The sequence below is a fragment of the Carassius carassius genome, chromosome 16 (assembly GCF_963082965.1).
Source record: "Carassius carassius chromosome 16, fCarCar2.1, whole genome shotgun sequence".
Taxonomy (NCBI): Eukaryota; Metazoa; Chordata; class Actinopteri; order Cypriniformes; family Cyprinidae; genus Carassius; species Carassius carassius.
In genome coordinates, this window is record NC_081770.1 from 23,553,518 (window position 1) to 23,569,938 (window position 16,421).

General features: G+C 36.0%; 1 protein-coding gene across 15 annotated transcripts in view; it reads right to left on the minus strand.

Annotated features, from left to right (window-relative positions):
• Positions 1-14,263, minus strand: part of LOC132159950 (complement component receptor 1-like protein) — a 217,702-nt gene extending 203,439 nt beyond the window's left edge. For all 15 annotated transcript variants that reach the window (XM_059569631.1, XM_059569638.1, XM_059569644.1 and 12 more), the window contains exons 1-7: positions 14,109-14,263; positions 13,846-14,025; positions 13,527-13,632; positions 13,376-13,452; positions 12,882-13,076; positions 11,974-12,171; positions 10,653-10,844 (exon numbers count right to left, since the gene is read on the minus strand). In XM_059569631.1, the coding sequence (XP_059425614.1) occupies positions 10,653-10,844; positions 11,974-12,171; positions 12,882-13,076; positions 13,376-13,452; positions 13,527-13,632; positions 13,846-14,025; positions 14,109-14,175 (1,015 nt within the window). In that variant the 5' untranslated portion in view covers positions 14,176-14,263. The remainder of the gene's footprint in view (positions 1-10,652; positions 10,845-11,973; positions 12,172-12,881; positions 13,077-13,375; positions 13,453-13,526; positions 13,633-13,845; positions 14,026-14,108) is intronic.
• Positions 14,264-16,421: the final 2,158 nt, after the last annotated feature.

Genomic DNA, 16,421 nt, shown 5'->3' on the forward strand with positions numbered 1-16,421 from the left:
ACAGGGCGGAGGCAGCTTGGCCCGCAGCACTGTAAGCCTTGGCAGCGAGCGCGGCCGACAGCTTACAGGCCTTGGATGGGAGACGCGGACGATTCCTCCAAGTGGCGGCGTTTTGTGGGCACAGGTGCACCGCAACCGCTCTCTCCACCTGGGGAACATCCACGTACCCCCTGGCTGCCCCGCCATTGAGGGTGGTGAGGATGGAAGAGGGAGACGAGCGTCTTCTGGCCGTGAAAGGGGCCGTCCACGACTTTGTCACCTCTTCATGCACCTCCGGGAAGAAAGGCACCGGAGCAGAACAAGGTTGCGAGCCGCGTTCCGCGCCGAGAAACCAATCATCCACGAGTGCAGCCTCAGCGTGTTGCACGCCCAGACACTGCAGACAACGCTCGTGACCGTCAATCGAAGACAGGAAACGACCGCATCCAGAAGGAAACGGATGAAACGGCATCTTGAAAAAGACGCGAATCGTCCGTGATTTGCTCCTTTAGAAACTGTCTCTTTTTACCCGAAGCGCCCAGGGGAATCGCCGTCACAGGGACACCGTTGTACTGCGCCGTCACACCGACCAGGAACAGCTCCTCAAAACAAAGATGAATTGGCTTTGTAGTGACTGCTCTCATCAACCACTCGGCTCCGAAGCAAAAATCTAATGAGTGGATGCACCTGTCGCCCTATTTATACCCGTTGGCACGGGGAGTGGCTCAGGTATGTTAATCCACTAGCCAATTTTCATTGGCGTTTTCTCTTAAATTCAGAGATGATTGGCCTCCCAAGTGAGACCCCATATGTCGTTCAACATAACTCGTAGTGACCGACAGATAGGGAACTTAGTTTAGTACCCACATGCTGTGGCGGCCGATTTATGGAATTACATTTAGTTCAATAATAATGAACGTAACTTTATCAAACTGAACATAACTTTTTCAGAAACTATCAAACATATGCCATTACAAAAGAAGAAAAACACAATGAAAATGAAAAAATGAACTCAGTCGCACAAATGTAACAGGCTCTTCAAATATGCTTCATTTTTGTTAATGTTTTTCAAAGATTCATTTTCGCTGATCGTGGATTCTGAATACATTGCCACAGATTTCGCTTTTGCTTCTCAATTTTTCGTTTGGAGTTTTGACACAAACCTCTCGTGGGGGTGGGGTTAACAGTGATCAACTCTGATTGGATAGTGAGCTTTTGATGGACAGGTGCTCTCTGACCGGGAAGTACAGACGCCACTCAGTGGCGCGCGCCCTGCATAATGAAAGCTCTCGCAGTGATTAAATCTGGTCTCTACTCCAAAAATTATTTTTCACAGACAAAGTGAAAGACATTTATTTTAATCTCATACATAGGTTATAGCCTGTAAAGAAGTTTATACAAAGATTTAAATCTGACATTGATCTTACATGCTCTTATTGTTCGAGTTCTGAAGAAACTGTACACTTATTTTGGTCATGTCACTGCACTCAGAAACTTTAGGATGACATTGGTGTGTTTGCCAAGTGTAAGATATTGCCAGGCTTCTCAGTACATATGAAAAACATTATATTTGGGTATTATGACTCTGACCCCACAAACGAAAATATCAGTTTTGTTATTAATTTAATTTTTTTTCCTAAACAAATTTCACATTCACAAATGCAAAATTCTCCAACTGTAAACCTGTCTTCTCTATTTTTCTAAAAGAAATCGAAAACTATTTGAATGTAATCTCAGTATCTACTAATAAGAAAGCTATAAGGACTGTTAGATTTTGCTCCTCCTTTGATCATGTGTAATTATTTTTTTTTTTTTTGGTTGATATTATGTGATGTATGTTTATACTTTTGTATGTTTTTGTTCTCTGCATTAATAAAAAAAGAAAAAGAAAAAAAAGCTTGCGGTGATTTGTATGCAATATGTCGTGCCTTGTATTACTAAATATGTAAATAATATTTGACCTTCGAACATCTCAGTCTGTAAAGATGAGCTCTCAGGAGGAGATACGAGCGGCATCTTCTTCCTCCTCCGCTTGTTCTTCAAGGCAGCTTGAAGTAAGCTTGTGTTACTGAAGTAACCAATAACATCAATACAAGTTTTTAATGTTACAGTGTGCAACAGTTGTTGCGGGTAATTATTGTCATTCAGTAACACAAGCTTACTTCAAGCTGCCTTGAAGGACAAGAGCTCATCTTTACAGACTGAGACGATCGAAGGCCAAATATTATTAACATATTTAATACAAATCACCGCGAGAGCTTTCCAATGTGTGCGCCACTGAGTGGCGTCTGTACTTCCCGGTCAGAGAGCACCTGTCCATCATAAGCTCACTATCCAATCAGAGTAGATCACTGTTAACCCCGCCCCCACGAGAGGTTTGTGTCAAAAATCCAAACGAAAAACTGCGAAGCAAACGCGAAATCTGTGGCAATGCATTCAGAATCCACGATCAGCGAAAACGAATCTTTGAAAAACATTAACAAAAATTAAGCATATTTGAAAAGCCTGTTACATTTGTGCAACTGTGTGAATTTTTTTCATTTTCATTGTTTTTTTTTTGTAATGGCATATTTTTGATAGTTTCTGAAAAAGTTACGTTCAGTTTTATAAAGTTTCGTTCATTTTTATTGAATCAAATGTAATTCCATACCGATTCCGGTCCATGTGTTTTGGATGTGTGCTCGCAGAAAACTGTGTATCAAAAGTTTAAACGGTTTTAAAACTCATGATTTCAGCGCTACAAATAGGGATGGGACGATTACCGGTTTTACGATTAACCACGATAAAATGTCCTGACGGTTAGTATTATCGTTTCAAATTTAATTATCATAACAACCGTGTTTGATTATCGTGATTTTGAAAACTCGCGATAAATCCTGTCCAGCCAGAATCAGTTTGACGCAGGCGCTCGCTGCAGCGCGCAAGCAACATTGAGTTTTGCATGAGAAGACATGGCGGAAGGCAGTGACAGAGCACGGGAGATTTTTCAGCCATCCAAGAGGACAAAATCTGAGGTGTGGTCGTATTTTGGATATTACAAGAGCCCTGATGGCAATTTAATCGAGGATGGGCACCCTGTCTGCAGATCTTGCAAGAGGAAAATCGCTGCAAAAGGGGGAAATACGTCGAATCTGCTAAGTCATCTTCGTGACAACCACCCACTCTTATATAGCGAATGCAAGGTGAGTTAACTTTTACCTTAGTACCAAAACTAACTTGGGCAAATAAGCGGACAAAAAATAATGATTAGAGATTAAATATTATTTCATTATCTCACTTGTGATTCAACGCAAAGCTTCCGTGAAAAAGGTTTAACGTTACAGCAAGTGGCTTTGATCCATAACGGACAAACTTTACCACAGAAATATTTTCAGGGACATATTGAATTGTGATGAATGTTTTTAAATCTTACCGGTTTCTAAATCCATTAAGTTATGCACGTTAAAGTGAGTGTAAGAAACAATCGTCGAGACAATATGATCACTTCAACATTTATTATTGTAGTATTATTAAATTACTCTGATTTGATTTTCAATACAATCAAAAACTGAGACGCAAGACGTACATATGAATGAAACCAGAGGTCGTGCCCGCGGTGATTCTAGACATGCAGGCGCGCTGTGTTATAATGCGTTGCTATTTATATATAACGGTCATAATAAGTATTTTAATAGTTTAGTCACCCAACCAACATATTTGTTCATTTAATGTGTGTGTGTGTGTGTGTGTGTGTGTGTGTGTGTGTGTGTGTGTGTGTGTGTGAAATGTATTTATTATTAATATTATTTATATTAATAATATTCGGTCATGCACACACATATGCATGAGTGAATAATATTATCATTAATAATAAGAATACATTTGCTATTTCTTTGTTTACAGAGTGGGCGTGCAGCAGGCAAACCTAGTGATGCTTCTGGTCCCTCGACTCCCTCATCATCTACAGTTGTGACACAGTCACTTGAACAAGCATTTAAAAGGCAGACTGCTTATGCACCCACATCAAAAAATGCACAAGACCTCACTGCAGCCATTTCATTTTTCATTGCAAAGGACATGATGCCATTTCAAATTGTTGAGAGGCCTGGTTTTCTGAGGCTGATGAAAGTTGCTGTACCACACTACAAAGTGCCATCACGAAAATATTTTTCCAAAACTGAAATACCAAACCTGTACAACCAGGTCAAAGCTGCTGTTGTAAAAAAATTAGCTCAAGGAACATGGTTTGCTGCAACTACTGACCTCTGGACTAGTGAAAGCGGTGGTGGTCAACCCTACATAAGCGTCACTATCCATTACCTCACCCCAGACTGGCAACTGGAATCAAACTGCCTCGAAACTCAATTCTTCCCAGAAGATCACTCAGCTCAAAACATCAGCGAGTTTTTTGAGAACATGCTGGAAGAATGGGGGATCAACAAAAAAGACCTGGTCTGCATAACCACAGACAATGCAACAAACATGATAAAGGCATTTGAAGATTTCTCAGAAGTGTGGCTTGGGTGCTTTGGCCATAATTTGAATCTGGCCATTTCAAAGGCTTTGAAAATTCAGAGAGTTGAAAAAGCAGTCAAGGCCTGCCGTCATCTGGTCCAGGGCTTTTCAAGGAGCTGGAAGAGAAGGCGAGAACTGAGGGAAAAACAAGCTACCCTCAACATGCCACAGAAGGCTCTAATTCATGATGTGGTGACTCGATGGGGATCTACACACAAGATGGTTGAGCGTTTTCTTAGTCAGCAGCAACCAGTCTGTGCAACACTGGCTGGAGAAAGAGGAACATGGCATCTAATGCCCAAGGATACCGAAATAACTGTCATGGAGCAACTTTGCCAGCTCCTCGAACCTCTGAGCAAGTTAACAGATGCACTTGCCTCAGAAACACGAGTAACGCTGTCAGCAATCAAGCCTGTCCTGGACCACATTAATTCTGATGTTTTGGAGGAAAAGGACACAGATACATCCCTGACCAAGGAGATGAAAAATGTAATGAGAGAAGACCTCAAAAGCAGATACCCAGAGAAGGCTAAGAGAGTCATGAACATGGCTTGTTTCATTGACCCCCGCTTCAAAAGGAGCGCTTTAGATGAGTCTGAGGCTTCAAAAATTGAAACTGACTGTGTCCAGGAAGCTGTGAAGCTGGCTGCACAAGTCAGGGAAGAACCACAAAGCACCTCCACCAGCACTCCACCAGCAGCATCGGAGGGGAAAGGCCTAGCCGGGTTGCTGAGTAGGATAACTTCAACAAGGCAGCAAAGAGGTGAAGAGGGTCAGATTCCAACCACTCTAGAAGACCGTGTGAAAGGAGAAATCAAAGTCTACCTGTCTCTGCCCCCAGTTCCAGCAGAAGAGGATCCACTGGTGTGGTGGAGGGGTCATGCATCAGAGCTGCCTCACCTTGCCAGGGTTGCCAGGAAGCTTTTGTGCATCCCAGCAACCAGCGTTCCATCAGAGAGAGTGTTCAGTGCCAGCGGGCATATTGTCTCTCCTCAAAGAGCACTTCTTAAACCAGACAAAGTAAATATGCTGACATTTTTGCATTTCAATCTCAAGTGAACGAAGATGCATATATAACACTAATGTTAGGTCAGCTCAGCTGCACTTTTTTCTTTAGAAGATGAGAACAGATATACAACCAATCATTGCTGTTCATTTGATTCGTTTACATATGGTTGTATTGTTGTTACATGATGCACAGATTGCTTTACTTGTGTTGTTTTTATGTGTGCATTTGATGTTCTTATTTAAGGTACTGTTCATTAAAACCTGCACTAGGAAAACTTATACCTCTCAGGGATCCATGTTAATGTTAATTTAATGTTTATGCTTAAAACAAGTTCATATAGCTGCTAATTATATTTGTTGTTTGTTGATTTTCAAAAAATAAAACTTGTTCAAATGTTTTCAGTGTGTGTATCAGTTCTTTTTGAACATTTCCATCTCATTTTAACAAAACCGTGATAATATTGATAATCGTGATAACTTTGGTCACTATAATCGTGATATGAAATTTTCATACCGTCACATCCCTAGCTACAAACATGATAATCAGAACTAAAACAGATGTTTTTATCTGGTCCGAGATATTTAAATTAATTTTACATGGCTCTCTAAACGCGCCGCTCTGTTGTTCCATTTGGAAGGGCTCATCCCTATGCCCTAATCCCTTCAAAAGATTTACCCTCTGGAGGGTGTAGGGCTCCAAACAACTGTTTCTTGCAGTGCCCTTATGCATCATCATCCTATTCTCATACGGAGGTGCCGTCATCATGCAAAGGATCATGGGGAACCGAAGTGTCCAACAGTTGTACCCTTTAAAATCCTTCATTCTGATGGGCCCTTTGAAGTGGCCAGTTTGAGCACTTTGGTTTGGAATGACCCTTCAACATTGTGGCCATGACTTCTTATGTTGAGGGAATTACATTTTTGTTTTCATGGCCATGAGTTTAATGCATAAACAAATCTGTGTGACCATAACCCAGGATTATCAGAGATGGAATTATTCATATTTTATTTTGAATTAAGAAATTATTAAATTCATCATTACAGAAATTACTACATTATTAAATTAGTATATTAACTATAGGACTTGGCAACCAGACCGTATTGTACGTGATATAGACAACATTCAAATTAAGTTTACCATGAATAAATGTTATATAAAGTAATAAAATGCCTACAAGAAAACATTTTTATCCATCCCACAGTCTTTTAAATCCAATAAATTATCCCCTTTTCCTCGTAATATTTGAATATTATTATTATTATTGTTAGCATATTGTTATTGATGGTTATATTTTTATATTTGTTTATATTTTTCCCCCTTCTTTGGAAGGCAACAAGCTTTGATTGTGTTTACAGTGTGCAATATAACATGTGTTCATGTTTCGCGTGTAAAAAAACAACAACAGTATTTTTCACACAATTCACCTATCTGTATACCGCTGTTTTCACTGTCAAAAACTGGCTGATGACTTCCTTGTTCTATAAAGTCCTTCCTTCAAAAATATGTAACGAGCTCTGATTGGGCCAGCGGTGCCTGTGTTGTGATTCGACACCAGCTTAGACCAGGCTGCCCTCCTGGAAACGCGATTGGACTCGTTTTGAGAAGCAAGTGGGCAGGAGCATGTGCTGGAGATGTACTTATAATCACAGGAGCGTTTTTACTGACGAGATGCGAATGAAAATCGCATTCGTTTTTTTGCACAGCCCTAACATCTAGTTAACAAAGCTAAACAGCGTTGCCCTTTGTGTAATAAGTTACAGAAACTGTTAAATGCACCAACTTAAATAATAAAATACACTTACCGGTTGTGGTCCATAAACAACGCCTTCTCCAGACAAAGAGGGAACTGCTCCCATCTTTCAAGAATAATCTTTGTGCGAATCCGGCATTAAACTGATTGAGATTGAGGAAGCTGTCCTCAGCAAGCTATCCTTGTTTTACATGTGGATTATAATTTTCGGGAACCGAGTTAAACATAAATTATAAGCATTAATCTCCAAGTACAGCGTCCCTGGGAAGCCCAAACAAAGATTGGACTCCTAGATGAAAATAACAGCGTTTTCAACGACATGGCAAACACAAACGCAGCTCTTCCTCTTCACCGTCGGAGCGCAACAAGACCACGCCCCCTTTTTGTGAATTCATGTGGGCGGAGGTTAGTCAAAAAGCTGTTTTAGTGACGTCATTACTGCAGGAACTAGAGGGCTGTAGTCCAAACGGGTCGTTTTTTGTAGGCGAATTCTGTTAAATAAAATATCTCGCTTGGCATTGAACTTTGAGCTTTAGAATTTTACAGATATTATTTATACTCTAACAACAACATTACACACTAACTAAAGTTTGAAACATGGGATCACAAAGAAGGGGACCTTTAACATCCTGAATAGCTTTGTAAATAGTCTTCTGTAAATGTTACACGTGTCATTAAATGTTTGATTATGCTGACTGGTCAAAACTTTATTGGAATAGGCCTTATTGTCAGGAGTTTATAGTATTTACAAAATATATGGTAGCAAATAATAGCATACTTATACAGAATGGTAGTTAGTTAAAGTGATACACAAATTAAAATGGGAAATAAACATACAGTATATAACAATAAATATAAAAATGTTAATATAATAAGAATAATAAGAATAAATTAAATGTTAAATGTCCATCTGGGATAATCCCAAAAAAATAAAATAAAAATTGTTTCCTCAACAAAAGAAGTCGTGGCCACAAGAAATGGATGTTGTTCCCTCAACATAGGATATCATGGCCATGACATAAGGATGTCATCACCTCCGCTAAATGATATTTTGGCTATGACAAAGGCCTAACATCATGTTCCCACGAGTTAATATGACGTTCCCACAATTTAATATTTTGTGGCCAAGACATAATATCACATTCCCATGAGTTAATATGACATTCCCATTAATTAATATTTTGTGGCCAAGACATATTATCATGTTCGCACGAGTTAATATGTCGTGGCCACAACAAAACTAAGTGAATCGAACATGTCTCCTCCCAGGTCACTGTATTTCCACAATATTTTGAATGAATAAAGTAGCGCCAACTTGATATGCTTAAAAAAAAAACGCATGAAAATGCAATGACACCTAACATTACATCGTCAAATAATCGTGATTATAATATGATTAAAAACCATGCATTGTTTTGTAAATAACAATGTTTTATACTTTAACTTTGTAAGCAGTAAAACGACGCAAAGGGGGAAAAAAAAAAGGTTTCAAGTTTAGAAACATTTTGATTCTCCATCTTCTTTTTACCGGAGAAAACCACCGAAAAACATGTATTTTACCTCCCGAAATGTGATTTTTTTTTTCATGGGGAACCCCCTCGAAACACAATTTGGCTAGTTTTATGTAGAAATTGGGTGGGTTTTAATGATAAAACTTGGCAACCCTGCATAACCTACACACACGAGTCCAGTGAACGAGAACAAAATAAATAGTTGTGGAACTCTGCTGTCAAAGCTATTTTATTCACTTAAACATCAAATGAAGTGATTATTTTGTTTTTATTTCGGACCATGCCAATGTATTTATTGATGAGTCCACTATTATTTAAAAAATGTTAGCCTGAATGCACTGTAAGTCACTTTGGATAAAAGCGTCTGCTAAATGCATAAATGTAAATGTAAAATGTATGTTTGTAATAATAACGTTACCTGCCTGATGGATAGTAATGTCTACAACGGACAAGACCGCTGACATGACCGAAGTTGTATAATTTGGCCCGGCCTCCCACCTGAACTAATAGTTGTAAGGCTTTCCTCTGTTTATACTTGTCCTTACAAGTACTATTTTAGCTGGATTATTTGTGTCCACTTTCAAAAACGGCTCTTGGGAAATTGTATATTTATAGTCTCCTTCTGCTGTTAGATAAAATTTACGCCCCTGAGTGCCCTACACTAATATTGGCACCTTTGGTAAATATGAGCAAAGGTGGCTGTGAAAATAATTCTGCATTGTTTATCCTTTTGATCTTTCATTAAAAAATTCACAATATTTTAACCTCCTTATAAGTGGTTCAAACTGAATCCAACTGTATGAACCATGTGAGTGCCATATGGTACTAAAACTGGGTTTTGTTCAATTATTGTACAATTTTGAATGACGTATTTCATTTTGCAAAAGATACTTGTGTGTGTGTGTGTCTATGTGTCAATTTTGTGTAGTGTTTTAATAAAATTAGGCTTGTTTTAAAAATCATGCCTAAGCAATCATAAAAAGCTGTAATGTTTGTTAATGGAACTCATCAGGTTTTTTTTTTTTTTGTGTAAAAAAAAAAAAACAAATAAACAAAAATTATTTAAAAACATTTAATGAAAGCAAATGGTATGAATATTGTACATGCAAGAAATCTTAAGAAGTTCGTCTGACATATTCCTAACATTTTTGATCAGACTCCTAGACTATGTGTAGGTTTATACCTAAGTACTGTATGCCTGAATCGTCTGAGGCTGGGATTTAACTGCTTTGAAATAAAAGGGATATTCGTGTCAATGAACACAAATCGATAGAACAAAAATTTGTGACTGTCACAAAATGCTGTAAGACCGGGTTGGGAAGTCACACCAAATTATGATTTAATTAAATTAATAGAAGTTAATTGATCAAGAAAAGTTTTTGACATTATTCTGTTATTATCTTAATTTTACAGCATTTTACACAAGTGCCTTCGATTTTAACAGTACTGTAGCTTTTCAGGTTAATTTTGTGCAGCCACCACAATGACTGGTTAATGGCCATCGGTAACCAGTTTGTCTATATATATATATATATATATATATATATATATATATATATATAATTTTTTTTGCTGTATAGTGGAGACTGGTGCTACCCAGCTGTCCATCAGCTCACCAAGAGATGAAGAAAGACAGAAAACAAAATAATTTCAAAAATAATTGCCAGTTTGGGACTGGGTTCATGTTTTGAGGGTTTGATCCATAAATCATAGATGTTTTAATGAATAACGCATATATGCTAACCTTGTCATTACTTTTTTATTTTACTTTTTAATTTTTTTAGCCAGTTTTTTTTCTGATTTTACTTTTTTTGTATCAAGAATATAATATATGTGTATTTTACATTATACATAATAAACATCCCAACATTTTGTAAAATTTTAAAGCAAATATATAATTGTTTCATACCTCTACATGTCGGATACGGGTAATCCCATTTTCCATCTGACTGGCATTCAATTGCTCGACGTCCGTAAAGCTTCAGGTTCACATCAGTGCATCGAAAAAGTAAAACATGTCGAGGTCTGTAAGGTGAAACAATACTTGGATGTCCATATAGAATTTCAACATTAATGAGTTGTTCCCCCTCACAGGCAATTTCTGTAGATGAAAAAAATAAAATTCAATAATTATTGAAAGAAAACTGTTACAGTTTTACTGGAATAAAGCAAAGCAGTTTAATGAGAGCTAACTTTACTTCAAATATAGACCCACATTTGGGTTTTATGGTCAATGAACTTTCATGAAAGAATTCAGAAAGGCTTTGTAAATAAATGTGATATACAAACATAATATTATATATTGTGCAACATATTGTATGTTTATCCGTCAGCTACGTTGTGTTTCACTGTGTCACCACATTTATTGAGATGTGTATGTGTCTATATATTATATAAAAGATCAAAATGAGACTTTCTGAAGAAAATTTGAGTTTATTTTATGATTGCCAACAGTCACCGTGTTGGTTGTGTTTATCTATGTTGTTGCTAGTTTGTTCTGGTCATCGCTAGGTGATTTTTTTCTTGGCCCAAATCAAAAGAGATTTGAGTACTGATGAATTTTTCACCAAAGTGTAGCATTTACCTTATGTGAGCATGAGAAATAGTGATCCTTGCAAACGCTGCTAATAAAACCTCAGCGTGGAAGAGCTCCTGATTCCTTCTCTTGATGACAGATCCTTTGTGTTGTCATGGTTTAAAGATTGGTTTCTCTTTTTTATAGGCTATTCTCTATTATAGGTTACTATACTGTATACATTTAACTGATCCTTAAATATTCTGTGCTTAGTGTCAATTTTGAACTAACCACTTCCGTTTATTGTGTATTAATTCAATTTTCAAATTATTTTGTTGACCTTGCTTGTGAAATTATTTCTTTCTGTAATTTGTTTTCCATTGCTTAGGTTATTTATATATATATATATATATATATATATATATATATATATATATATATATATATATATATATATATATATATATATATATATATATATATATATATATATATATATATATATATATATATATATATATATATATATATATATATGTTTGTTATTTTGGCCTTGGGTCACCCTGAAGTTATTGCTCTTTGATAACTTATCTTTCTTCAATAAAAAAGTTGAGTTAAAGTCAGTGTATTTGTTGATATGGTGTAAGAAGCATGCATATGTGTACCACAGATCTATCTTTAGCCAATCAGAAGCTTTTATTTTCTGTGTGCTTACCTTGACATATAGGAAAAGGGCTGCTCCATTCTCCATTTGACAGGCAGGTGATGTCTTTCTCTCCGTTTAATGTCATCCCTTCTCCAGTGCATGAAAAAGTTAGCTTGTGTCCAGGTTTGACGGGACCCTCAATATCAGGGAGTCCCTTAATTTTTAAGTCTCCCACTGTTCTGTTCGACTGCAGAAGACATGTTGCCTCTAGAGAAAGCAGACAATTGGCCACATTTTATCCACTCAAAAGCTTTTACAATTTTATGAGTTCCAGTGGTTGGGAGTAACTGTGCTACAAACTTGATGTGTGTGATTTGGCTGATACATTTTTTGATGAGTTATAATGAAGTATTCATCTTTCCCTAATAGCCTAATCTGTGGTTTTTATTTAATCAGAACACAGCTACTTAATTAATTACTGCACTGTATTTTATTTAGCATTATACAAAATAGTATTAGAAAATAATATATACAATATAATAAACAAATTCCACAAAAAAAAATTAAATATTATAAAATAGGAAGCATAATACGAATAATATCCCACAACAATATTTCGTAGAAATATGTCATAAAAATAAGTAAAATTGAGCATTTGCAATTTGCAAAATAGTATTTACAAAGGATAAAACTAAAAGCATCAGTCAATCAAGCAATTTATTTTTATATTGGAGTGATGTGTGACATTTCATTGGTCATTCAGTATTCCCACCTATGGAACCAGCCTCTAAAATGCTTTGAGCGTTCAAGTTGCTAAACTTATTCTTAGCTTCTAACTCAGTCCCCGGTGAGTGAAATCTAAGGTTTTATTAGTATGTGACTAAAGAGAGACTTTTTGTCATCTAGCGTTAAATTTAGTCTTACATGAGAGTGATTTACTCGCAATGTAGAGAGGTGTTTACAATCTGTGAACTTACCAACACATTTTGGTAATGGGCTGCTCCATTCTCCATTTGACTGGCAGGTGATTACTTTCTGTCCTCGTAAAATCAGTCCATTACCCTCACATGAAAATGTCAACCTGTGTCCACTTCGGATGAAGTCATCAGAGTGCTCAGGGAGTCCCGCCACTCTGACGTTTCCTTCTGGGACAATTCGTTGACATGATACCTCTAAAGAGAAAAAGGTTTCAGCAGCTCAGATGGCCATTATGGTTATTTCAGTCCACCCAGGATATACACAATGTAAAGAAATATTTGATGTCACCTGCATTTTAGGGGATTTTTTTCAATTAGAATCTTTAGTTCCATGAAGAACCGTTCTATTACACAAACAGTTCTTTATGGTATTCTTACAATTATTCAAATATTCTTCACATTAAAAAAAGGAATAAAAAAAAACTGTGACATCGCTGTGAAAACCCCTTTTTGAAATCTTTATTTTTAAGAGTTTAGGTGATATAATTTAGTACCTTCACATTCAGGTAACTGATTGTCCCATCCACCTTCCCGACATGTTCTGGTGTCAAATCGACTCATAATCTGGTATCTTGAAAATACATCTCATAAGATTTTTTTTTTTTTTTTATATAACTCCATCTAAATATGAACCTACATACTTACCCATCATTGCAGATATACTTGATGGTTGTTCCAAAAACAAAGTTTCTTCCCTTTTCGATAATGTAACGACCATTTAGAATATCTTGAGGTGACTCACAGGGTTTGACTTATGATGAATCAGAAGCAAAAGATAGAATTCTTAGAATTCAGCCTTTGAAAGCCAAGGAAATTATTACTTGATAACAAGCAACTCAGGTTACTTCAGATCCATACAATTAGATTTTAAAAGTATTGTACATCAGTCCAGAGATTTATAAATTGTATGTGCGTGTGTGTGTGTGTGTGTGTGTGTGTGTGTGTGTGTGTCTTATATACCCACGTGAACATTTAACATCACGACCTTTTTTCCATTCATTATTGGTACACTGGTAGGTTATTTTTCTCTGAGAGATGTAGCCATGTTCGCAATTGTATTCAAGTGTATCACCCTCAGAGTATTGGTTTTTTTTTGAGCTTTCAGAAACCACTGCATTCTCGACCACTGGGATCTCAGAGCAACCTGTTAGACCATTAGAAAATGTCATCTTTCCTGTAATTTGAATTTAATAATTTAATAATTCTTTTCAAAAAGAGATGCCTCACCATTTGATGTAGAAGCATAAACAATGAAGCACAGCCAAAGACACAAAAAAGCAGGACTTGATTCCATTTTCTCCAGTCTGTCAGTTTGTTCACACTGGGATATGAAGAAACTTGCCAGACAAAGTCTTTAACTTAGTTAATATTTGACAGTTCTGGGCAGGACGTTTGCTGCATGATGTTTATTTGGGATCACATAGGGGTATTTGTATTATATGTTTAAATAGAGGTTTGATTTGTCTAAATAATAATAATAACCAATGATGGATCATAAAGTAATATATTGTCATTTAAAAGTCTGAGCTTTGCTGTAGTGAAAATTCTAGTAAAAACTAGTGCAAATTGTCTTTTTTGGAAATCTTTACAAAGTAAATTATCATTAATTATCAACAATTTGTTTAAATCAGTAACAGATATCATGTAATGTTTAAAAGATCATTAGTTAATAAATATTCAAATAGCTACAAATATGAGATAATGTGCTTGGAAATGTTTGGGCATATTTGGTATCACTCACCGGGGACTGGTCCACTTTTCTTCTTCTACAAACTAAAAATAGTTTTCTAGACATTCTACTGACTGTAGGTAAATTTGCAAGTATGTTATCTTATTTTATTAACCCTAACATAACTGCCTACAAATACATTAATGGGAGTCGACTCATCATTGCAAAGTTACTTATGGTAAGTAGACAGTCTAAAGTGGACTTCTGAAATAAAGTGTAACCTCATATTGTATCATAAATCTATCAAGAGTAAATGTTTTAAAGTTTTTTTTCCCCTTTAAAATGCTGTTCTTGTTGCTATGATTTCTTGTTTTTATGTATTAAGTAAGAATATGAATACACTCAACTAATCAACTTTTATTCACACTTTGTTACAGCAGCAAAATGTCCAATTCCCATAAATGTACTAAATGTTTAGTAAAGGTTTATACACATTTCCAGATGATAAATAGTTTCAACTTTAGATTATGTACAGCAAAAACTTGAACAAATAAAATGTGTGCAAGCAGTAGAAGTCTGCATACACCTAAAAAATGCAAATGCATTTTTTGTACCATGCAATAATATTAACATGAGGGAGTTGTAATGCTTTACTCTTGTATGTGATCTAGTCTAGCTTGAAAACATTGATGATTGTGAGCTTAGGTCAGTTGGAAGTGCTGTTGTAACCCATGTTACATAGTCAGCAAACTGAACCACAGCAAAGCAAATAATCTGTGCAAACATGCTCTTTGCATGGGAAGATCAAATACAAAAATACTGGAATTGATGTTTTTGAAGGTACATGAGGCAAAGCTGTGGACCAAATAAAATTACTTGGCAAGACCTTCTGCTGTTTCACAATTTATAGATATTGCATATCAGCAAATCATGTGAGGCTGATTGTGTAAAATTGTTGAAAAATTGTTTAAATTGATTAGCTATAAAATACAAACACAGCTATACATTATTTATGCATTTGTCTCCCACTAGTCAAGTCAAGTCAAGTCACCTTTATTTATATAGCGCTTTAAACAAAATACATTGCGTCAAAGCAACTGAACAACATTCATTAGGAAAACAGTGTGTCAATAATGCAAAATGATAGTTAAAGGCAGTTCATCATTGAATTCAGTGATGTCATCTCTGTTCAGTTAATATAAAACTAATGCAGATTAGTTTTTTTTTTTCAAACAAATGTTAAATATCTCTTTATTACCGTAAGTACAATGCATTTTTTAGCCCCTTCTTTTAAGTTAGTAAAATTCCTATGTGTAAACAAAATGGAAATAATTCAATGTAAAACCAAACTCAGTGTAATAGTTTTTGAATATCAAGCTTAATTTTGAAGCAATGTCGACACAATGCCATATTACACACATCATGTGTGTGTTTTACTCTCTTTATTGTCATCCGTCAGAGGAAGGTTAATGCAGATGACAATAATAAATGCTGAGTTAAAGGCTGGTGGATGATAATGTTTCATTAAAAATAAATCTGCTTATCAACAAATAATACAGGATCTGTATCCCAATATGCAAAATAAACTCTGAATATGATTTTAGAAAGTTAGTTACATAAACAAGATGTTTAATATTTTCATACCTCAGTGTTTCACTCCAGCTTGTTTTCAATTTCTTAATGAATTTGGTCACCTTTGACCTGAAAATGTTCTGTTTTGAATTATTTTAAATCACAGCTTCACCAGAATATTACGAAACTTGGTTACTTTTATGGCAAAAATTGAGGGCATGATTCGAGCAGGCTAAGTGGTCGTAAAAAAGAAGATGGGAAATCGACAAAGAACAAACAGTCAGATAATGTTTGTTTTT